This window comes from Cheilinus undulatus, linkage group 2 (genome assembly GCF_018320785.1).
Source record: "Cheilinus undulatus linkage group 2, ASM1832078v1, whole genome shotgun sequence".
NCBI lineage: Eukaryota > Metazoa > Chordata > Actinopteri > Labriformes > Labridae > Cheilinus > Cheilinus undulatus.
Window position 1 is genome coordinate 54,790,340 of NC_054866.1, and position 25,522 is coordinate 54,815,861.

At 44.1% G+C, this 25,522-nt stretch overlaps 1 protein-coding gene across 1 annotated transcript in view; it reads right to left on the reverse strand.

The window, feature by feature from the left end:
- abcg1 (ATP-binding cassette, sub-family G (WHITE), member 1) overlaps window positions 1-17,906 on the reverse strand; it is a 39,956-nt gene extending 22,050 nt beyond the window's left edge. The window contains exons 1-2 of the mRNA XM_041809509.1: window positions 17,844-17,906; window positions 4,604-4,850 (exon numbers count right to left, since the gene is read on the reverse strand). Coding sequence (XP_041665443.1) covers window positions 4,604-4,850; window positions 17,844-17,906 — 310 coding nt within the window. The remainder of the gene's footprint in view (window positions 1-4,603; window positions 4,851-17,843) is intronic.
- Between the last annotated feature and the right edge of the window lie 7,616 nt (window positions 17,907-25,522).

Below are 25,522 nucleotides of genomic sequence, written 5' to 3' on the forward strand. Positions count from 1 at the left end.
GCACCTTAAACGAGGAGTTACATAAGGCTGGAAACATTTCTGTCCTCTCATACTCACTGAGAAAACCGGTTCTCTATCATCTCTGCCACTGTGAGCCTTCAAATATACTAAAGCTTTTAAAGAGCTTCCTGTCTGGGCATATTTCTCTATGATTTCAGCTTCTCCTGTTTTAATTTCTGGTCATTCATTCATTCATTCATTCATTCATTCATTCATTCTGCCCTGACAGTCACGTTTTCTCCACATGGTAGCCTCGTTTATTACCTCGCTGTTGTTTAGAGAGAACTTATTCTCTAAAGATTTAAACGATCACTACCATGGATACTTCAGTGTTATAGGTAGATAGCAAATAGGTTCTTTACAGAAGAATAGGGATGAGCATCCAAACCCAGTACCAGCATGGTACCGGTACCAACACATCCAGAACCTTCTGGACCGAAATACAACACAGATGTGATACTTCATTTGAAAACCTGCCACCAATGAAAGACAGAAAGTACGCTGTGGAATCTGTGTGATTTATTTGTAAAGTTAAACTGGTTTCCTGTTTTTATCCCATGCTCAGCTGGAACCTTAAAAAAAACGCTTCTGCAAATTACGTATGGCACCCAGACAGCTTAATTCTCCCGCTGACTGGCAGCACACTTTAACTCTCAAAAATATGGTTTCAGACACTGGCACCCTATAAAAACCTCCGGATTTAGCACCAGTATCAGAACAACACGAAGATACCCAAGCCTAGGCAAAAAGTGATTTCTGCATGGAGAGACTCTACCAGAGGCCACGATCAGAGCTGGTTATGACTGAGCCAAGCGTTCAGACAGGGATGGAGAAAACAGTCTTCACTCTGAGCTACTATTGTGTCTGAAAGGAGAGAAAACTAAGGCAGAAATAAACACTAAAGAAAAACTGGAGAAACGGCAGCAGACAGAAATCTGTAGAAAAGCCGTCGTCTAAAACCCAGACCAGACACCCGTTATGATCCTTTTCCACATAACGGTCTGGTTTGGTCCAGTCTGGTTTGGTTTGGTTCATTCTGTTTTGGTCCAGTCTGGTCTGGTCCAGTCTGGTTTGGATCAGTCTGGTTTGGCCCATTCTGGTTTGGTCCAGTCTGGTCTGGTTAAGTCTGGGTCAGGTCGGTCTGGTTGGTTCAGTCTGGTTTGATCCAGTCTGGGTTGGTTGGGTCCAATTGGTTCAGTCTGGTTTGGTCCAGTCTGGTTTGGTCCATTTTTGTTTGGTCCATCCTGGTTCGATCCAGTCTGGGTCAGTTCTGTCTCGTTGGTTCAATCTGGTTTGGCTGAATCTGGTCTGGTCCAGTCTGGTTTGGTTGAATCTGGTCTGGTCCAGTCTGGTTTTGTTCAGTCTGGTCTGGTCCAGTCTGGTCTGGTCCAGTCTGGTTTGGTGCAGTCTGGTTTGGTCCAGTCTGGTCTGGTCCTGTCTGGTTTGGTCCAGTCTGGTCCAGTCTGTTTTGGTCTAGCCTGGTTGGTTCAGTGTGGTTTGGATCAGTCTGGTTTGGTTCAGTCTGGTGTGGTCCAGTCTGGGTAAGTTTGGTCTGGTTGATTCAGACTGGTTTGGTTCAGTCTGGTCTGGTCCAGTCTGGTAGGTTCAGTCTGGTCTGGTCCAGTCTGGTTTGGTTCAGACTGGTTTGGATCAGTCTGGGTTGGTCCAGTCTGGTTTGGTCCAGTCTGGTCTGGTCTAGTCTGCTTTGGTCCAGTCTGGTTTGGTTGAATCTGGTTTGGTCAAGTCTGGTTTGGTCAAGTCTGTTTTGGTCGAGCCTGGTTGGTTCAGTGTGGTTTGGATCAGTCTGGTCTGGTTCAGTCTGGTCTGGTCCAGTCTGGTAGGTTCAGTCTGGTTTGGTCCAGTCTGGTCTGGTCCAGTCTGGTCTGGTCCAGTCTGGTTTGGATCAGTCTGGTTTGGTCCAGTCTGGTTTGGTCCATTTTGGTTTGGTCCAGTCTGGTCTGGTCAAGTCTAGTTTGGTCCAGTCTGGTTTGGTTGAATCTTGTTTGGTCAAGTCTGGTCTGGTCCAGTCTGGCTCGGGTCCGTCTGGTTGGTTCAGTCTGGGTCAGTTCAGTCCAGTCTGGTCTGGTCCAGTCTGGTCTGGTTTGGTCCAGTCTGGGTCGGTTCGGTCCAGTCTGTCTTGGTCCAGTCTGGTTTGGATCAGTCTGGTGTGGTCAAGTCTGGTTTGGTCAAGTCTGTTTTGGTCTAGCCTGGTTGGTTCAGTGTGGTTTGGATCAGTCTGGTTTGGTTCAGTCTGGTGTGGTCCAGTCTGGGTAAGTTTGGTCTGGTTGATTCAGACTGGTTTGGTTCAGTCTGGTCTGGTCCAGTCTGGTAGGTTCAGTCTGGTCTGGTCCAGTCTGGTTTGGTTCAGACTGGTTTGGATCAGTCTGGGTTGGTCCAGTCTGGTTTGGTCCAGTCTGGTCTGGTCTAGTCTGCTTTGGTCCAGTCTGGTTTGGTTGAATCTGGTTTGGTCAAGTCTGGTTTGGTCAAGTCTGTTTTGGTCGAGCCTGGTTGGTTCAGTGTGGTTTGGATCAGTCTGGTCTGGTTCAGTCTGGTCTGGTCCAGTCTGGTAGGTTCAGTCTGGTTTGGTCCAGTCTGGTCTGGTCCAGTCTGGTCTGGTCCAGTCTGGTTTGGATCAGTCTGGTTTGGTCCAGTCTGGTTTGGTCCATTTTGGTTTGGTCCAGTCTGGTCTGGTCAAGTCTAGTTTGGTCCAGTCTGGTTTGGTTGAATCTTGTTTGGTCAAGTCTGGTCTGGTCCAGTCTGGCTCGGGTCCGTCTGGTTGGTCCAGTCTGGGTCAGTTCAGTCCAGTCTGGTCTGGTCCAGTCTGGTCTGGTTTGGTCCAGTCTGGGTCGGTTCGGTCCAGTCTGTCTTGGTCCAGTCTGGTTTGGATCAGTCTGGTGTGGTCCAGTCTGTTTTGGTCCAGTCTGGTCTGGTCCAGTCTGGCGTGGTCCGGTCTGTGTGGTCCAGTCTGGTGTGGTCCAGTCTGGTGTTGTCCAGTCCAGGTTGCTGATCATACATTTAGTTTCGAATCATGGGTTTAAAATAAACATGTTCATCTATTTCTGAAATCATCAGAGCAGTGGGGTCCTGTGCCCCTTCTAGATGTTTGGTGACCCCCAAGGGGAGCCCGGACCCTAGGTTGGGAACCATTGTTTCAAAGTAAAACTTTTTGTCTTTAAAATTTGACTTTTTATCCTCAGTTTTTTTTTCTTTTTGTTTGTTTTTTTTTGTTTGTTTGTTTTTTGTTTTGAAAGCTCACGGATCCTGTTGATGATGTTTTTCACAGCGTGGCCCTCAGACAGCTCATCCTCATGGATAGTTTTACGTAGATCAAGTGTCTGTGAGCCTTTTATGCTGTATTTCATGTATTCTGGGGCCTTTTTAAAAAAGGCTGGGAACCTCTGGATTAGACTATTTGAAGCACTGGACATCCTGTTGCAGCCTCACCTCTAACCCAGGAGACTGCGTCTACGTGGAGACAGTCTGTGGGAATAATCTCCAAGCCTTCAGACCGACAGGCAGAAGCATTTTAGTTTCTTTTTAGTCACAAACCTCTGAAACATCCTCAGGTTCATTTTTTATTTCTTCTTCTCTTGTTTTGGTTTTTATTTCCTGGGCTGAGAGCGACAGAGCTGCTTCTAATCTGACCTGCAGCTATTTACAGCATCGACTCGGACTGAGATTAACAGATTACAGGCTGATAATCCAGCACACACACACACACACACACACACACACACACACATCCTAAATTAGACTCTGATAATAATAAACTGTTGCATAAACCTTTCTGACTTCTCCTCACTCTTTCCGTCCCTCGGTGCCTCGTCAGACTTTCTCTCAGTGTTTGATGATGTTGTAGGAAACTCCACAGTGTGATGTTTGTGGGATTATTCAGACAGACTGACACTCTGTGTTGGTTGTCCCTGTACTCCGTGCTTCCATACTCTCCATCCTGATATCAGAACTCTGATCCTTCCCCCTGTGTGGCGCTCTGATGTTTGAAGTTTGTAAAGGCAGAACAAATCTTAAATACAGGTGGTGGTCAGTTTTAGGAGTCAAGTTATGGGACTGAAAATGAGTAATTCTATTCAAAAAGACTTTAAATGTTAAATAATCCAAGGTTATCATCTGAAATAAAACTTTCTAGGTGGCCACAACCGATGGTACGGAGAAAAAGTAGCAACCCGGCATGGTTAGCATTAGCATCGAGTTAACGTGTCATTCATCATGACGTTCACATAAACAGACACAGAACTGTAATTACAGCAGGTTTGCTTTCTCTCCAGGTGTGGTCTAGCCCCACCCCTTTTCCTTCTCAGATCATCACATCTTCCAGGATGATTGTTCAGTCAGGTCACAGCGTGAATTCACATCATTTCAATAACTCCCATGGATTTTCAGGTGTTAGTTTATTGTTAAATGAAATTTAAATGTGAAATCTGATCTAACAGACCAGATCTTTCTAACAGGCTTTTAAGACATCATTCAGGAATTTTAGGAAAACATTCTGGGCTTAAGCTCCTCTCACCACCCCCTCGCTCCACCTATGGTACAAACATTGGATAGATGAGGGCCAGTGTGTGGCGCTGCTGAGTGTCAGTACCTTTTTTCCTCCACCAGGGGCCCTCTCTGACGGAGTACGACACGTCCTTGAACTCGATGTTGACAGCCGGTCTCCGTGGTAACGAAGAGAACCTCTGGGCCTCGGTCAAGTTGTTGTCCACCTTCTTCAGGTGTCCCTGCAGCAGCGGCGTCTGCTGGCTGCCTGTCCGCCGCTTGTTGACCACCTCGTCCATACAAACGCACACCGTCCGGGGGTCCAACATGAGGTCGGGGGGCCCATTTGTGTTCTGGGGGTCAGACCAGAGGCAGAGAAGTCATGGATCATTAAAATACTGGATTAGAAAGATGGACAACATGACAGCTGTACCAGAGTGAAGTCAAAATATTTAGAGCTGCCCCTGCTGTTTGGCTGCAGTTTAAAGATGGAAATGTTCATACTGTTGACTTTAAGAACACTGAAGCTGCAACAGGGCCCAGAGGATAGAGCCGTACCTGAGCCAGTTCATGCTCTGAACCTGACCCCCATAACTACATGTATAGACCCCAGCACAATTAACCCTCTGAACCCTCAGCTGCTTCTCAACTACTGGGTCTCATCTGGACTTTCTGTCTTGACCTGACCCTGTGGAGCACAGTCAAGCTCTAAACGTCCTTTTCTTCAGGACAAACTGGGCTTTAAGAACATGTGTGCTGCAGAAATGTCACTGCAATTAAAAAAAAGAAGTTATAGGACTGTAAAGACATAATTAAACCTGATCAAAAATTAAAAATCAAAAATTTTATGAATTAAACACAGTAAACATAAATGACTAAGGGTTTTTTTCATCATTCTGTGACAAAAAGTCTTCAAAATATTCACATTTTTACAAAAAAGCCGTCCCACTTTTGAGAATTAGAGTCATTATTTAAAGTGCAGAGATTCTGAGGGACACGTCCCGGCCTCTCTGTGTCTCTTTCTCATTATTCTGACGCATTCACGCTCTCTCCTTCATTTTCTAGGTCTGTGCAAATCTGCTGTTCAGCAAAGCAGGATGTGACGATGGAACAGCCTGCCACTGGTTGTCACAGCTCAGCCACAATGCATTCTGGGATACAAACAGACAATATGGCAGCAGACTAACTGGTAACTGCAAGAATGATTTAAAAAATGGATTATAAATGGACAAAAGGCATCCAATATCAGAGTTACAGGTGTGGAATTAATCTTTAAAGACCCTGGAAAGTCAGCCAAGTTCCAGGCTCGCTAGAAAACATTCTGTAAGAGCTACAAGGGTGTGGATAGCGTCATTAGAACGGCACAACAGAAGGCTATCAGAGGGGGAAGGAGTATGTGCCTATAAGTAATTGTACAAAAGTTATCCACCTTTCTATAACACGCAGCTTTTTGTCTAATATGACAATGCTGTCCTCAAGACTGGTGATGTCATAGGATCACATATTTGCCCCGCCCTATTCAAACCCAGCCAGGAAAGAGGTGAACAACTTTCTAACAGTCTAAATCCAAAACTCAGTCACACATAGATCTCTGTTTTTTCATGTTTACAGCGACCTTATTCCAACATATCTAGTGAGTTTAGACACAGGTTTGGATTTCACCTTACAGGGACTAAAACCCAACAGTCATGTTTGATAAAGCATCTCTGGTCCCGTCCCAGCCACATATCTGAGTCATTTCAATCACAAAAATGTCTTAACATGGGATCCTATCAAACACAGGAGTCAGCAACAGCATCCCTAACAAGTAGAAAACATGTTAGTGTTTCTTCAGCAGTGCACACACATGGATCTGTAACAGCTGCTCACCTGTACACATCAGCCACGTCTGGTGTTTAAGAATCCAGGCTTAGTAAGGCTGTAAAGTGACCATGTGGATACCACACCTTTGCAGATTATTCAGACAAAGAATCATTTGTGACGAGGCTCCACACAGGATACACCCCCACCACTCTTGGGGAGGAAAATCTTGCCTGAAAATCCTGTAGTGTGGTCGGCCTAAGGCAGTAAAATAACCATGTGGATACCAAGGATTAACTGTCAGAAGAAATACTTGCAACATGTTTCCATAAGCCCCGCCCCCATCATCAGAGGCCTAAAGTCAGCTTAATATGACGGAGGTGAGAACAGAGGTGGAAAGTAACTAATTACATTTACTTACATGGCCCTGATTGAATGGTTTCTGGGGGATCTTCTTTTTATGAGTACATTTTTAAATATGTACTTTTGCTTTTACTTCAGGAAGTTTTCAGCAGCGTTACTGGACTTTGACTGGAGTACTATAGTCAAGATCTGTGAGCAGGACAGAGTGGCGTTCACGGTATCAGAGCATAACTTAAGTCAGAGTCTTTGGGTCCTTGGTCCTGCCGGTCTAATTGTACTTTTGTGAGTCCTGGTCTTTGACAGATGGCCAGAGGCACCTTCTGGACTCCTTTGAGACAGCTTTAGGCATTTTTGGGTATCGTTGTTAGGCCATGTGTCTGATGCAAAGTCCAAGAATGAGAAAAGAGTGACAGAGTTATAGCGTTCATGTGCGTAGACTCCAGCTGTTCAGAGATCGTCCCGTTCATAAAGGAGTTCATCAGTGAGAGCTGTGAACCAGCACCATTGAACCAGAGCCGTGACCCAGAGCCGTGAACCAGAGCCGTGAAACAGAGCCGTGAAACAGAGCTGCTCCTGAGTTCAGTCCAACTTCTGTAAACGTTCTCTTTAACCTTAGTTCTGACCTCCATGCTCTGAATTAGCTAGCTTTATGGGGCACTTCACTGAACTGTTGTTTTCTGGATAGATGAGAGAGAGAGCATCTGACTGCCTGGTTGAGATGAAAACCAACAGCATGAGAACAGGAATACCTCGTACATTTAACATAACTGGCCCTGCAGGCCTGGAGTGGCTAATCTGGAGAACCAGGAGAGTTCCCGGTGGACTGGGCTGCTCTCAGGGCCGGTGGGGCCGCGGCGTTAGACAGACAGACTTAGACAGACTACAGTAGCTAGGATGGACACAGTTAAGGCTCCCCTCACAAAACTCTCTCTCTCTTTTCCTGCGGTTGGTCAAGCAGAGTGGATCGCCAGCATCTGTCTGGCTGGAAACAAAACCATAACATTGATTCCACGTGTACCACGTCACAGACACCATGTGGTTGTTGCTGTCAGGAGCACACCGACTTTGGTTTTTAAACACCGGGTGGATAATCGGCTGTGTCGGCTCTTTGACTGTGTTAGTGTAAAAGCTAATTTATGCAGGTAGAGGAGATCAGACAAGCAGATAACCTCATCTTTCATGTATCTAATATTTAAGTGTGTTTTAACACGGACTGAGGAGGGACGGGGCGCTGCCTCTCTCTTATACCTCCTCTCACACAACCATCAGTGTCGACGATGAGAGTCAGGGAAGCAGCCCATCCTCAGGTGATTTTCACAGGTTTTAAAAACTCTGCTTCATGCTGCGTGCTTCTATCCGGCGGTCCACATGGAGATATTCTTCATCATATTGCTAGAGTGTTGAAGATCACCTCATCATCAAAGAGGGAAACCTCAAATCCTCACTGCTGACTCAGCACTTCTCAATCACAGCAGCACACCTGCACCCAGCCTCACTGTTACCTGAGCCCCGCCCACCTACGGCACTCCTGCAGCTGCCCTGCCTTACATCCTTCATCACCTGATCTGCAACTCTAACACCCTCAGAATTCACAGGAACACTCAGCCAGGGATTATACCGGAACCTCTGATAAAGATTTACAAACACTTTATAAAGAGTTCATATTTCAACACTAGAAAAGTGCTGACAGGGTAAAATATGAACGCCATCCATAGTGGTCTAAATTCGGCCTCTGGAGTTAAATTTAACAGAGTTTACATAATTCCCCTGGTTCTGAGTCAAATGAACACGCTGGACAATGTTCATATTTTGGCTCTCATCATGTTTTTACACATTTACGTGCACGTTAACACCATGCTGTTTCTTCCTTTCACTCTGGGTGTAAATCTGAGGTCATTGGAAGTCTACTCACACATTTATATTAAATATGGATAATAACCTCATGTTACACACTTGTGGAATTTGGAGGAGTCTAGAGGTGACCACAGAACGACAGACACATAATCAGTAAACACCTCAAGCTCAAAGACTGCTGTCCCCATAATAAAGAGCTTTAACCACAGACAGGAAGTGACTAACATAGTCGACCAGTTCACTCATGGTGCAGGAGTGTTTAACGTCAAAAACAACAATTCACCAGAAACATGGACAAAGATCCAGGTTCAACAGACAACATCTACACACATCTACACAAATCTACACACATCTAAAAGATCCAAACACTCTGCACCAGGGCATGATGGGAAAACTGCCCCCAGATTTGAAATGCCGGTGGGTGGAGCTTGGTACAGCTGACTCTCTCTGCAGCACTGATCATCAACAGGAGGCCCTGGGGCCACATCGGGTCCCCAGAAGCTCGATTAGGTTGACAACAAATGCTGAAAAAAATCTATGACCATATTTAGGGTGTCTTTCCTTTTATAATACGTACAGGTGTTAAGGAACTCTAAAATAAGTGAGATTTAAACATTTTTTACAGGTTGGCTTCATATTTGCTGGTTTTACAGAAAACCAATTGTTATTATCTATTGATGACAAATAAATGCATGCCAGGCTCACTCATAATCCATTCTTGATTAAAGAAGCAGATTTCTGAGTAAATCCAACAGTTTAAAGGTTGAGAGTTTATTTTTCACTGCCTGTGAACTCAAACAAAATATCTTCTTCCTTCATGTGTTTTTCACCAATCAGGACACAGCGTATTCACATCAAACATGGCCGCCTCAGAAATATGTGGCTTAAATATCTCAGACGCCCCCTGGTGGCAGGCTGCAGTATGTGGATTTAACAGTGTGATAGGGACTGGGTTCACTGCTAACAGCTAAAAACAAGCTTGAGTTCCAATGGTTTAGACACACATGTTTCTGATCTTTGGTTCACTTAAAGCGCCGGTCCTCACAGGCTCTCACAGACTCAAGCTGGTCCCAGTGCAGATGTAGCTGAGGATCCTGGTCTACAGTCTGAGATCATTAACTCTCTCAATAGAGCTAACATCACGCTGTGAGAGTTCACATCCACACTCACATGTTTAACGCTGAGAATTCAACACTCAGGAGCAGATCAGTGCACCTGAACGAGTTAGAAAAAGACTGGCATGGTAGGAGATAATCTGGGTCTCCTGGAGTCATTCTGAGCCAGAACAGCATTTCTAAGGGGTTAAGAATCCAAAGTCCATCAGTGGGAATATCTAACACTAGAATCTGTTCACACTGACGAAGCGTTCATAAAAGTGAAAATAAAGATGAGAGTTAATCTTAGTCTTAGAAGATCAACACCTAGAAAAGAGAGACCTTAGCTCTGGAGTCCCACATGTTCCCTCCAACTGAGTTTAGTCCAGTGACCTGAATTTATTTTTTATTTAGCTTTTCATGAGTAAATCCAGGTCCCAGAGTCTGAAGGAGGAGAGGACCAGAATCCTTCAGGTTCTGGGGTCCAGTGTAAAGTCTCCACAGTCAGTGGTGGTTTAGGGGTCCATGTCATCTGCTGGTTTTGGTCCTCTGTGTTTGATCATGTCAAAGGTCAGCACCGCCATCTACCAGGAAGTGTTAGAGCGTTTCATGTTTCCTTCTGCTGACCAGCTCTATGGAGATGCTGATTTCATTCTCCAACAAGACTTGGCACCTGGCCACACTGCCAGAAGTACCAAAACCTGGTCTAAGGACCCTCGTATCCCCGTAGACTGGTCTGACCTAAACCCTGTAGAGGATCTCTGGGGGATTGTGAAGAGGAAGATGAGAGACACCAGACCCAACGACACTGAAGAGCTGAAGGCCGCTATTAGAGCAACCTGGGTTTCAGAACACCTCAGCAGGACCACAGACTGATCGCCTCCATACCAAGCCCATGCCAGGGCTGAACATGTTCAGTAGTCCAACATTTCTGTGTGAAAAATCCTTTTTTACTGGTTTTGAGCAATATTCTCATTTTCTGATCCTGAATGCTGTGTTTTCATCAGCTGTAAGCCAAAATCATCAACATTAGAATAAATAAATCAGACATGATGGGCTGTTTCACTGCTGCAGGAGAAATCCTCCATCTCTGGAACCTTTGGGTCCTTTAGACCAGATCTGGACCTGCCATTGTTCAGAGGTGGAGGCACTGATATGTGGGAAAGCATTTGAGTGTCCTGCTCCTCCATATGGACGCTAATCTTCACACAGAGAGGAGGAGGAGGAGGAGGAGGTGACTGTCGGGCAGAGGAGAGCTTAGTCACTGAGGATTTAAAGCCGACCAACAGGCCGCAGACTGCTGCTGTGATTCAGCAGAGAAACACCTCCACCTTCATCATCATCCTCCTCACCACAGACATACACAGCTCTCTGTTCATCTGTTGTTCAAAGCTTCTCAACACCAGCATGAGGAGAGTCTCCTCTCCTGGGAACGACGTCCCAGTATGGCAAGGCCTTGTTCATGAGTGAGGGTGGGTGGGTGCAGCATCGACTGGTTAGCAGGTGTTGTACCAGACTGCTGTGGTGAAGAGAGAGCCAAGCCTGTAGGCAGAGCTTTCAGTTCACCCTCAGTTTCAGCTGTGGTCAGGAGGGCAAACACCGGGTGAACGAGATCTCAGATACATGCAGTCAGAAGGAGGTTCCTCAGGAAGGTGCAGCAAAGAAGCAAGAAGGGAGGTGCCGGATAAACAAACAGCTCTATAAGAGCTGAAAACATCCTGCAGCTGTAGAGGAGGACCCGTGCTCCTCTGCTCCATAACCCTTCCATTATAGGGAACAAGGGAACAAATTCAGAGTCATGTCCCCTCATTGGCCATTGCCACAGGGGAAAACAACGGCCGACCACAGCCTGACCACAACTGAACTATAGCCCGACCACAGCCTGACCACAACCCCATTACAGCCTATTACAGCCTGACCACAGCCCGAACACAACCCGACTACAGCCTGAACATGCCCCGACTACAGCCCGACTACAGACAGACAGACCAATACCCGACCACAGCCTATTACAGCCAACCACAGCCAGACTACAGCCTGACTACAGCCCCAACACTACCCGACTACTGCCCAAACACACCCCAACTACAGCCCGACTACAGCCTGACTACAGCCTGACCACAGCCCAACTACAGCCCAACTACAGCCTGACTACAGCCTGAACACACCCCGACTACAGCCCGACTACAGCCTGACTACAGCCTGACCATGGCCTGATAACAGCCTGATTACAGCCCAACTACAGCCCAACCACAACCCGACTTCAGCCCGACTACAGCCCAACCACGGCCTGACCACAGCCTGATTACAGCCCAACCACACCCCGACTACAGCCCGACTACAGCCTGACCACGTCCTGTCCACAGCCCAACCACACCTCGACTACAGCCTGACTCCAGCCCAACAACAGCCTGATTAAAGCCCAACTACAGCCCGACTACAACCCGACTGCAGCCTGACCACAGCCCGAACATAGCCCCACCACAGCCCAACTACAGCCCAACCATGGCCTGACCACAGCCTGATTACAGCCTGACCACAGCCTGACTACAGCCCAACCACACCCCAACTACAGCCTGACCATGGCCTGACCACAGCCCGACTACACCCCGACTACAGCCCAACCACAGCCTGACTACAGCCCGACCATGGCCTGACTACAGCCCGACCATGGCCTGACTACAGCCTCATTCCAGCCTAACCACAGCCCGATTACAACCTGACTACAGCCCAACTACAGCCTGACAACAGGCTGACTACAGCATGACTACAGCTCGACTATGGCCCGACTACATCCTGACCACAGCCCGACTACAGCCTGACCACAGCCCAACCACAGCCTGACCAGAGCCTGACTACGGCCCAACCATGGCCTGACCACAGTCCGTTTACAGCCCGACCACAACCCCACTACAGCCCAACTGTTGCCCGACTACAGCCTGACCACATCCTGACCACAGCCCAAACACACCCCGACTACAGGCTGACTACAGCCTGACCACAGCCCAACAACAGCCTGATTCCAGCCCAACTACAGCTCGACTACAGCCTGACTACAGCCCGAACATAGCCCGACCACAGCCCGACTACAGCCCGACCATGGCCTGAATACATTCTCATTATAGCATGACCACAGCCCAACTACAGCCCGACCACATCCCAAGTACAGCCCGACAACAGCCCATCCACAGCCCCACTACAGCCCGAATACAGCCTGACCACACCCCAACTACAGCCCGACAACAGCCTGACCACAGCCCAACCACGGCCTTACTACTGCCCGACCATGGCCTGACTACAGCCTCATTCCAGCCTGACAACAGCCTGACAACAGCCTGAATACAGTCCAACTACAGCCCGACAACAGCCTGTCTACAGCCTGACTACAGCATGACTTCAGCTGGACTACAGCACAACTACAGCCTGACCAGAGCCCGACCACAGCCTGACCAGAGCCTGACTCCGGGCTGACCACGGCCTGACTACAGCTCCACTAAAGCCCAACTACAGCCCAACCACCCGACCATGGCCTGACTACAGCCTGATAACAGCCCGACCACTCCCCAACTACAACCTGACCACACCCTGACTACAGCCCAACAACAGCCCAACCACACTCCAACTACAGCCCGACTACAGCCAGACCACACCCCAACTACAGCCCGACTACAGCCCAACCACAGCCCAACCACAGCCTGACCACAGCCCGACCACACCCTGACTACAGCCCGACTACAGCCTGACCACAGCCTGACCACAGCCCAACAACAGCTCAACCACAGCCAGACTAGAGCCTGACCATGGCCCGACTGCAGCCTGACTACAGCCTGACTATAGCCCGGACACAGCCTGACCACAGCCAGACTACAGCCCGACTACAGCCTGATCACAGCCTGACCACAGCCAGACTACAGCCCAACAACAGTCTGACTACAGCCCGACTACAGCACGACACCAGCCTGACTTCAGCATGACGACAGCCCGACTACAGCCCGACTACAGCCTGACTGCAGCCTGACTGCAGCCCGACTACAGCCCGACTACAGCCTGACTACAGCCTGACAACAGCCTGACTACAGCCTGACTACAGCCTGACTACAGCCTGACTATAGCCCGACTACAGCCTGACTACAGCCTGACTACAGCCTGACTATTGCTCGACTACAGCCTGACTACAGCCTGACTACAGCCTGACAACAGCCTGACTACAGCCCGACTACAGCCTGACTACAGCCTGACTATAGCCTGACTACAGCCTGACTACAGCCCAACCACAGCCTGACCAGAGCCTGACTCCGGGCTGACCACACCCTGACCACAACCCGACCAGCTGCTCCTGACTGCCATATTTAATACTTTGGTCCTACAACTCCAGACACTTCACAGTGAGAGAGGAACCATGAGCACAATTCTTAGCTGTTAACAGAGCCGGCCCGAGGCATAAGCCATATAAGCAGCTGCTTAGGGCCCCATCAACCATGGGGCCCCCACGAGCCTGAAACTGAATGTTCAAAAGCAGTTCAGATTGCAGTTACAGGTATGTTAAACCAGAGTCTCTGTAACTTTAGGACTCCACACGCAGTTTATTCTCTTCTTAGCAGGGAGCTGAGCTGTGTAGTAGTAGTTGTAGTAGAGTAGTGCGGAGGGGGAGAAGGGACATAAAGAGGATAAAGTTAGCAGACTCATCATCATGCCACCATCCATGCAGCCTGCAAGGAGAGATGAATACAACCACAGGTAAGACACCTCATTAAAGAGCTGTGAGTAAAGGCTTATTATAAAATGAACTGGCTGATACAGTGATAGGGTTTATATTTGAATGTTGTGTTTCATAGATCTAGATCTGCTAAAAGTTTGATTTTGTTTTAGAAAGATGATGTTTTTTTTAAAGGGAGAGTGTTGTTATCAGGAGGTTTATTTCTGTGTGTTTTGTACAAAAATGTAAGTTATTACCATTAACACATTAAAAACAAAAATATTTTTGGTTTTATTTTCTCATTTTGGTGCATGCTGATGAGGCAGGTCTCCTAACAAATGAGAGGCAGATGAGGAAAAGTGGAAGAAGCCCACCTCCTTCACAAATATCCACTCCTACAGACTTTAGAGTATTCAGGTTTTTTTCATCTGTGTGCAGAACAGTAAAACCTCCAACATCCCAGCAGACGGAGGAGAGGAGGACTTCCTGATCCCCCAGAAACCATCACAGGCCTTTCCAGATCCACAACAGTCCAGCTTACAGCTGAATTACTGTATGCATGCCAGTGGGCCCAGAGTGTGACTGTTATAGTCTACCATTATGTACAGAGATGATCATCAGCAGAGACAGTCTAAGCACACTGGCCAAATACAGGAGTCTAGTTTAACTCACTTAAAGAATCAGCTGAGACAAACCACTGTAGCTTTAACTACAGTAATGTACCTGACCTTATGTGTTGGATTTCTCTCGATGACATTTTTATAATTTTTTATAATTGATTAAAATCAAATCTCCTGTTCTGTTTCCTCATTTTCCCCCACTGGGGTCTAGATAAGCTCTATATGTGCAGATCATAGCACTGACTGCCTCAATAACAGTGATTGGTGGCTGGGGGTCCAAACAAACTGTACTTAGGGCCCCAGGCCAGCTTAGGCTGTCCCTGGCTGTTAATGATCAGAGAGCATCTCAAATCACCATGGAAACAGCAGGGATGACTTTCAACTGACCCCCAAAGATAAAGAGGAGAAAAAGCAGGAAAAACACCTGAAGCTGCATGGATGAGGATGTTGTTGACTTCAGGCTCAGCATGTCAGACTTTTTCAAAAGAAACGTGAAGCAAATGGTGCTCGATGGTTGTGCGCTGTAAGCGGAGTATGAGCTGACATGACCACCATGGAGTCGAGCTCTGCTGATCATCAGAGAATCTGAACTAAAGATCAGCATCATCTTCACACAGATCTGTATGTGGAGACGCTGATTGTCTTCTATGGCGTGATCTGACTGAAGACCGTGTCATCGGAGACATTCCAGTACATTCCATCATGCTCGCCTCCATGTTGACTTTCAGGGATTTTCTTCAAACTTTGCACAAACATGCATTCTGACTCAAGGGGGTCAAAGGTCATTAGGCCTCATGGATAGCCCCCCTCAGAAAACACCCTGGCCCTTCTACCTGACCCACCGCTGTACTTTGGCCTGTCCGGTGATTGGAAACTGCACAGAGGCAAATTGAAGCACCGAAGCAGACATTTAGCAGACATGAAGGAGACATTAAGCAGACATGAAGCAAGCATGATGCAGACATGAAGCAGACATGATGTAGACATGATGCAGACATGAAGCAGACATGATGTAGACATGATGCAGATATGAAGCAGACATGATGTAGACATGATGTAGACATGATGCAGACATGAAGCAGACATGATGTAGACATGATGTAGACATGATGCAGACATGAAGCAGACATGATGCAGACATGAAGAAGACATGGTGTAGACATGATGTAGACATGATGCAGATATGAAGCAGACATGATGTAGACATGATGTAGACATGATGCAGACATGAAGCAGACATGATGCAGACATGAAGAAGACATGATGTAGACATGGTGTAGACATGATGCAGACATGAAGCAGACATGATGCAGACATGAAACAGACATGATGCAGACATGAAGTAGATATGAGGTAGGCATGATGAAGACATGATGAGGACATGATGCAGACATGATGCAGACATTAGGCAGACATGATGAAAACATGAAGCAGACGTGAAGCAGACATGATGCAGACATAAAGCAGACATGAAACAGACATGATGCAGACATGAAGCAGACATGAAGCAGACATGAAGCAGACATGAAGTAGACATTAAGCAGCCATGATGCAGACATGATGCAGACATAAAGCAGACTTGAAGCAGACATGAAGCAGACATGAGGCAGACATGAAGTAGACACGAAGCAGACATGATGCAGACATGATGAAGACATGATGCAGATATGAAGTAGACATGAAGTAGACATGATGCAGACATGATGCAGACATGATGAAGACATGATGCAGATATGAAGTAGACATGATGCAGACATGATGCAGACATGAAGCAGACATGAAGTAGACATGATGCAGACATGATGCAGACATGAAGCAGACATGAAGTAGACATTAAGCAGCCATGATGCAGACATGATGCAGACATAAAGCAGACTTGAAGCAGACATGAAGCAGACATGAAGCAGACATGAGGCAGACATGAAGTAGACACGAAGCAGACATGATGCAGACATGATGAAGACATGATGCAGATATGAAGTAGACATGAAGTAGACATGATGCAGACATGATGAAGACATGATGCAGATATGAAGTAGACATGATGCAGACATGATGCAGACATGAAGCAGACATGAAGTAGACATGATGCAGACATAAAGCAGACTTGAAGCAGACATGATGCAGACATGAAGCAGACATGAAGTAGACATGAAGCAGACATGATGCAGACATGATGAAGACATGATGCAGATATGAAGTAGACATGATGCAGACATGATGCAGACATGATGCTGACATGAAGTTGAGGACTGCTCAGAGAAATCTGACATGGTGCACTCACTCAACAGTTTTCTGATGTTTTTGTTCTATGGATGAATTTAACTGAATGAGGGAGAAAAGCTGTTAAAGTGGTCAACATGGTGCTGTTAGCTACTCACAAAGTCATCTGGGATTGTTGCAGCAATGAAACCATCCCATATTAATTGGGACATGCTGTGTTTCAGTCTTGCCCAATGTGTCCCCATCATGGCGGCCCTTGTTTCACTGATGTAACCTCTCTGTTATCAGCAGATTTACAGATCTGACATATCATTAACTAATCATCATGTGACACATATCATCCAATCACAGCCCCCCTCACTGCATCAGATCCCCCTACAGCCTCCATAGAGCTGCAATGATTCAGTCTTGGATGGTGTTTGGTTTGAGCCATGTGTGGGTTTAGATTTGGGTAAACAGAGAGAAAGGAAAGGCTGTGCTTCAGCTCCAACAATCAGGCCTGAAAGAAGACCAAACCTGATCCTGATCCAGCATTCAGAGTTTATACAGCAGGCTCATGAAGTTCACTGATGTTTGTTTATCCATCAAATAAAATCCCAGATTAAAGCAGGATTCAGCAGAACTTCACTGACTTCTGGTCTGTCCTAGATTAGTCCCAGTATAGCCATGTTTATCCCAGTTGGTCCCAGTACTCACCATGATGATGGAGTTGGTGACGGTGGGGTTGTGGACGGACCAGGCGGCCATCAGACAGGCCATGGCCGAGGGACAGCGGCTCTCACTGTCTGCTCTGCTTGCTCTCATCTGATCACTGCTCCCACACAGACCGCTGATCTGCCTCGTGGCCACGCCCACATATGCACAGACCCCGCCTGGATCACCACAGGACACACCCACATGTGCACAGACCTCGCCTGGCTCATTAAAGGCCTCGCCCCCCTGCTGTGAGTGCTGCAGGAGGTTTAAATCAGGGATGAGACCAGGAGGGTCAAACTGTAATGACATTATTCTGGTTCCTTCTCTTTAAATAGATATTCAGCTTTAAACACACACAGCAAATATGAAGATAATTAGACGAAAGGATTTAGGAGACCAACATTTATCTTTCACCAAGATAACCTTTGTAAACATGCAAATCTTGATTCACAGAGCTCCAGACAGAACAAGAGCTCTGTTTAACTGCATGAATGTATGTACCAGTTTCAAAAGATCTCATTATATCTGCATACACCGGGTAAATGTGATTTTACTGTGCAGCACTTTGGTAAACTTGATTGTTTTTAAAATGTGCTATATAAATAAAGTGGACTGGATTGGATTGGAAATGCTCCCTACATCTGGCTTTAAATCGGGATGACAGAGCAAAAACTTGTGTATGGAGGACCAAACCTGTCAAAATAAAAAATAAATAAATAAATAAAAGTAAATATAAAAACAAACAAACGATCAAAATAAAATTCAAAAATTAAATACAAAAAAATAAATATAAATGTAAATAAATAGAAAAAATGGAAAAATAGTAAAAACAAAATTTAAAACAAATTTAAAAAAGAGTAAGACTCAAAAATTAATTATAATTATATTTCATGCTGTAGACATTGTCAGCATCAAATGCAAAAGGAAATGTTATTCAAATAAAGGGGCGGTCCTAAGTGTGTCTTTGGGTTGAACTGTGCTATTGGTTGATTGACATGTGAGTGCCGAGATATACTTGGCTTGGCATGATTCACGAAAGTCTGCCATCTGAGAAGCAGCAAAAACAGGAGAAAAACGGACTAATATCTGCTTAAATCGGAGATATTTGGACTGGACAGAAATCCAAACTGTTTCCTGGTCTGTGGATGTTGGTATCTGGCCACAAATCAAGTTTCCTGACGTTTATCTGGACCTGATTTTAAGATGTCAAAGCAGAGCCTGAAGGCTCACATCAGTCCCGTCTGTCCACGATGGATGAGAAACTAAATGAACGCTGAAGTTTTGTGAATACGAAGCCTTGGAACAGTTCATTCTCTTCTGTAACTAGTTATTCATCTACTTCTTACTTTAGGTAACCTAAAGTTTGGTATGGTTTGGTACGCTAAACCTCAAAATAGTTTGCGTTTCCAGACACCTGTGCTCTCATTTGGTGGGCAGCAGCTGTAAAAGCATGCATGTGAAGTCACAGCATGAGTCTGCTGGCCCAGCTGCAGAGTTATAGAAAGGATGAGTGACAGAAATCAGTAGGGAATAAGAACTAAACAGCTTTATTTCAGCTGAAAGTGCTCTTTAAAATAATAACTACATAATGATGTAAACAGCTGTCAGTACAGATCCTCAGCTGATGGAATACGTGTACAGAGACGGTTAGAGTCATAACTGTACATTAATATGTGAATATATTTAGTTTATAACAGTTTATACAACAGAATATGAAAGTTTAGAGCTGAACTATGAGAATTAGCCGAATTATAAATGAAGTAAATGTTCAGCTGGTTTTAAAATCAAGCTAGATTAGGTCAGAAATCCTGGGTGCGCTGATCTCGTTTTAAATAGTCTGCAGCCCAAAGTTTGAGCACATTCAACAACCACAGAGTGATGTTTTCACAGGTTACCTGAAGTAAGAAGTAGATGAATAACTAGTTACAGAAGAGAATGAACTGTTCCAAGGCTTCATATTAACAAAACTTCAGCGTTCATTTAGTTTCACATCCATCCCGTACAGCCCAGCTGATGTGAGCCTTCAGGCTCTGCTTTGACATCTTAAAATCAGGTCCAGATAAACGTCAGGAAACTTGATTTGTGGCCAGATACCAACATCCACAGACCAGGAAACAGTTTGGATTTCTGTCGAGTCCAAATATCTCTGATTTAAGCAGATATTAGTCTGTTTTTCTCCTGTTTTTGCTGCTTCTCACAGAGCAGACTTTCGTGAATCATGCCAAGCCAAGTAGATCTTGGCACTCACATGTCAATCAACCAATTGCACAGTTCAACCCAAAGACACACTTAGGACCGCCCCCTTATTTGAATAACATTTCCTTCTGTTTGTCCACTCTGACAGTGTCTACAGCATGAAATAAATAAATGTGAGACAGAGCACTTTTATTTGTTTATTGAAATTAAATTCTATTTATATATTTATTTTTGTTTTTATTTCCACTATTATTAATTTATATATATATTGAATTTTTCAGTCTTATTTTTTTATTTTTGTATTTATTTTTATTTTTATTTATTTATTTATGTATATATTTTTCTATTTTTGTATTTATTTTCATTTATATATATATATATATATATATATATATATATATATATATATATATATATATATGTAGTATTTAATTTTTGATTTTTTTGTTTGTTTGTTTGTTTTTATTTTGACTTCTATTTATTTAATTATTTTTAATTTTGGCAGGTTTGGTCCTCTATACATGAGAGGCTCTTTTACTAAAGTCAGTGATGACTCTCATACATGCAGCTGAGCCCCGCCGCTGTAGAAGGAGGAGGCTTCTGTCTGGGTGAGATTTTGATTTTGTTAACACTTATTCAGACCCCAGCACTGACCTCGGAGCATTAAAAGTGTAGGTGTTCTTAGATTTATTATTTGGACCCCCCCAAAAAGTTCCAAAACCTTCCAGAACATTGGCCCCGGTGGAAATGTTTGTAATTGTGCAGGCCCATTGTTCCAAACGTGAGATAGGGAATTGGATAACAGCTACAGGCATGAAGACTGATAAACATCCGCACCAGGTCTAGATAATCCTCCAAGATGTAAAGGAATCACACCATAAACAACTTTTGGTCCTTTTTGGTCACATTCCTCCGTTTTTGGCCAACAGACAGGTTGTGTATGCTTTCATACTTCTCTGAGGGATTTTATCAGATTGACTCCAGATGTTTTTACTCAAACTAGACAAGCTGGAGAACAAAATTATCAAAAATCTTGAGAGGGCGGAAAGACGGGACCAAACCTGAAACACTGTTTTCCGACTTTTTTGCAGAGTTCCAAGCACAATAATTTTATCTAACTCTACAGCGGGGGTTCTCAACCTTCTCAGCCCATTACCCCAAATATAAAAGTGCCGGAGAGCGGGGACCCCCTCTGTACCTGAAGATGGTTAGCACAGCCATGAATATTCTAACAGTCGTGTGTAGACAAGGCCGTCCATAAGGAGGGAAAATGGGAGAGCTTTCTGGGGCCCAGCCAAACTGGGGGCCAGCTAATTCATGGTCCACTGTAAAGTTAAGCTGTGGTATCCTAGATTTAAGCTGAATAATAACAATTTTTAATCAAAGAAACACATTTTAATTCATTTGTGTATTAAGTTGTCCTCTTTTGAAAATATTAAATATATTAAAATAGCTTAAATGGGTTAATAATGGCAAGTATAGGTGGGAAAGGTGGTAAAATTAGATTTTAAAAGTAGGAGAAATGGGTTAGAAGTGCCAAAAAATTTGATAAAACTGGCAAAATAATCCTTAAAAAATGACAAAACAATTGGTTAAAGTGGCAAAAATGGGCATATTAAGTGGTAAAAGGACATTCAAAAGTGGCTGAAATGGCATCAAAGTGGCAAAAATAGGTGAAAATTTGGTGATATGGGATTAAAATTAATATAAACTGGCAAAAATGGGCATATCAAATTGTGAAATGTGACTTAAAAAGTGATAAAAGGGGTTAATATTTATTTATTTATTTATTTCAGACAACAGACAATAAAAAAAGTAAAGCAATGATAATACAGTTCATAGTCCATCCCACAAAGTTTTCATGAGTCCGAAACAGGAGTAGGAAGAAGCAGAAGCTTTTCGAGTCCTACCCCCCCTTACTGTCCTTTTATAAACATCTTAATGTTCCTGTGTCGCCCCTTATCACAAACCCCCCTCACCCACCCCCGCCCTCATTCATTCACTCAGTCACTCATTCACCCATCCTTCCATTCATTCTTCATTCTTTAGCGTAGCTAAGTCAATAGAGACAAACTTGTGTCAATCCCCAATCTTACAATTCCAAAAAAAAAAGTATATACAATAATCCTGACAATAACAGTTTTTCCTGAGGATTACATGAACAGCCCTTAGACAACATTTGGCTCTCCTTCTATGCTTCTATAACTCTCAAGAATAACTTTTTTATAACTTTTCTTAAGTTGTTTGACATTTTCACTCATTTTCATGTTTTTCTAAACCATTCCAGTGTCACCCCACAGACAGAAATGCACATACTTTTAAGAGTAGTACGAACACTGGGTAGTTTTAAATTATGCTCCCTCCTTGATTCATACTCTGCCTCTCTGTCCAAGAACAGTTTATTCAAGTTACCAGGTAGTAATTTTTTTCTTGGTTTATAAACTATTCGTACAGCTTTAAATTTTACCAGATCTATAAATTTTATCGTATTTGACTTTAAAAAAGTAGTCGACTGGTGTGGTCGTTGTAACCCACTTTATGCACGACCCTTATTGCTTTCTTTTGTATTATGCATATCATCTGTAGGGTGCTTTTATAGGTGTTCCCCACACCTCAACACAATACATTAAATATGGCAGCACCAGTGAACAGTACAAAATAAATGATGCATTCTTATTCAGAATGTGCTTAGCCCGACCTAAAACGCCAACCGTTTTTGCCAGTTTAGAACAAGTGTATCTTACATGAGCTTTCCAGCACAGTTTGTGGTCAAGTATAACTCCAAGGAATTTGTTTTCATATACTCTTTCAACAGTTACATCATCAATCATCATTTTCACCTGTATGTTTATTTTATAGTTTATTTTTGTCAAACCATGATTTCAGTTTCCCTAGTTTTCATGACCACATCCATCAGTTGCTGCAAATCCTCACCTGTACATAGTATGTTTGTGTCATCTGTAAAAAAAAAACAGTTTTAATATTTTGATACTTTATATATGTCTTTAATGTATAAAATAAAAAGTTTTGGGCCTAATACTGACCCCTGTGGGACTCCACAGGTAATGTCTAAATAATGTGACTTGAAGTCACCCAACTGTACAAACTGCTGCCTGTCTTTGATATAGCTCTTTAACCAGTCCAAAACAACATCTCTCACACCAAACTGTTCCATTTTTTTTTGTAATATATCATGATCTATTGTGTCAAAAGCTTTCTTTGTCTATGAATACCTCGATAGCATACTTCTTACTGTGAATAGTGCTTGTGATCTCTTCTGTTAAGTCCATTAATGCTAGTGCCGTTGATCTATTTGTCCTAAAACCATATTGACTGTCCATGAGAAAATTGTGTTGTTCGATAAAACTGTCCAGCCTTGCAAAAAAGAGCTTTTCTAAGATTTTTGAAAATTGTGGAAGTAAAGATGCAGGCCTGTAATTGGTGAACTGGTGTTTGTCTCCTGCCTTGTACAAGGGGATAACTTTAGCAACCTTCATTTTACTTGGAAAAGTACCAGTCTTGAAAGACAAGTTAAATAGATATGTTAGTGGATCGATGATGCCATCAATTACGGTTTTCACCAGGGTCATATCAATTTTGTTACAGTCTTTAGATGTTTTATTTTTACATTTCGTAATGATTTCTATTATTTCCCTTTTTTCTACGGCTCTTAAAAACATGGAGCTCCCATTTTCTTCTTCCTGAACCCGTGTCCAACCTCCATCTCCCGTTTGTGGAGTCGTTATTTGTCCTGCTAGCTTGGGTCCAATATTTACAAAAAAATCATTGAACCCATCCACCACCTTATGCATATCCTCCATTTTAGTATTGTTATCAATAAAAAAAAAATCAGGATAAGTGCTATTATTTGAACCATTTTTAGTGATGCTAGTTAATATTTTCCATGTTTCCTTGATATTATTTTTTATCGTTTTCTAGTATTTTGTCATAATAATCCTTTTTACATTTTCTCACAATATTAGTTAATTTGTTCTTGTATGATGTATATATATTCTCAGATTCAATTGTTGTCAGTTTTATAAAATTTGATAATCCCTTAGTGAACCAAGGCCTCTCCTTATAGATTGATTTAGTTTTGTACTGTTGCAAGGGACAGTGTTTATCGTATAATGCTGTAAATGAATTTAAAAAGGTCTCATAAGCTTGATCTACATTATTAGATTTATAAACTTCTGTCCAATCCTGTGATAAGAGTTCACTTCTAAATGCATTTAAAGTTTTTTCAGTTCTTACCCTCCTGAATCTAGTTACTTTTTTCATCATTTTTCTTAGTACAGTCACGGTCATACACTGTGAACACCGGTAGATGATCACTGATGTCATTTAGAAGCAAACCACTCACTAAATTATTTTCCATATTGTTAGTAAAAATGTCATTTATTAATGTCGCACTATGAGATGTTATTCTACTTGGCTTTGTAATCAGTGGATACTGACTCATACTGAACATGGAAGCAACAAACTCATCCGTCATCACGTTTTTTTTTTCGGATTAAGCAAGTCCATGTTGAAATCCCCACAGATAGTGGCAATAATGTGTCAACAGAGTGTGGTGTTTTAATTTGTATTCGTTGTCTTATTTTGGTTGACTTCCGGTTTCCGGAGTCTCGTGCTGGCTGCTAACTTTACTCTGCTCTCCCTGAGGCATCCACCCCTCCCCCCCGGTGCTGTGAAGAGTCCACACCTGCAGTGTATCACTCATTTGACGGGCACTACTTAAGATCGGCTGCAGCTCTCTTCAGCGCCTGAGTCTTGCAGACCTTACCTCACGTGCCTCCAGCCCAGATCACCGCAGCCAGCACCAGCGCACTCTCTCACTCACCTGGACTCTTGGAATCCCCCCTCCCTTGTTCACTTACCTGCACAATAAAACTGTTTAAACCTGCTCCTCCGTTTCCGCATTCTGGGTCCAACTACACTACCGAACATAACACAGAGCCAGATTTTTAAGGCATTTGAAGACTCCTCTAAGTGTCTCGTGACCCCAAATGGGGTCCCGACCCCAACGTTGAGAACCCCTGCTCTACAGTCTTATGTCATCATCACCAAACCTCACACATTAGTCCTGTATCCATTCAGGCATCACTTAGTGCGTTTACATGGACTTGAGTATCTCATTTTCTGTTGGGTTTTTTTGAGTATGTATTTTTGAGTACGCCTGCAGAAACCGGGGATATTACAGTATCCCGGTTTTGAGAAACCTGGTTTTGCTACCTGGAGAACTCCAAAAGAAAATGGGACACTGTGCCATGTAAACACAGTATCCCGAATATGATAAAAACTGGGATGTGACTCATAACCAGGATACTCAAGTCCATGTAAACGCAGTCAGTGTCATTACTTTGTCACAGCGCCCCCTTTTGCCCTCACAGACCAATCAGCCTAGGGTTATGACTCTGGGTCTGCATCATCAGACCTATAAAAAAGCCTCCTAGACCCAAGCCAACAGGAAGTTCACTGGC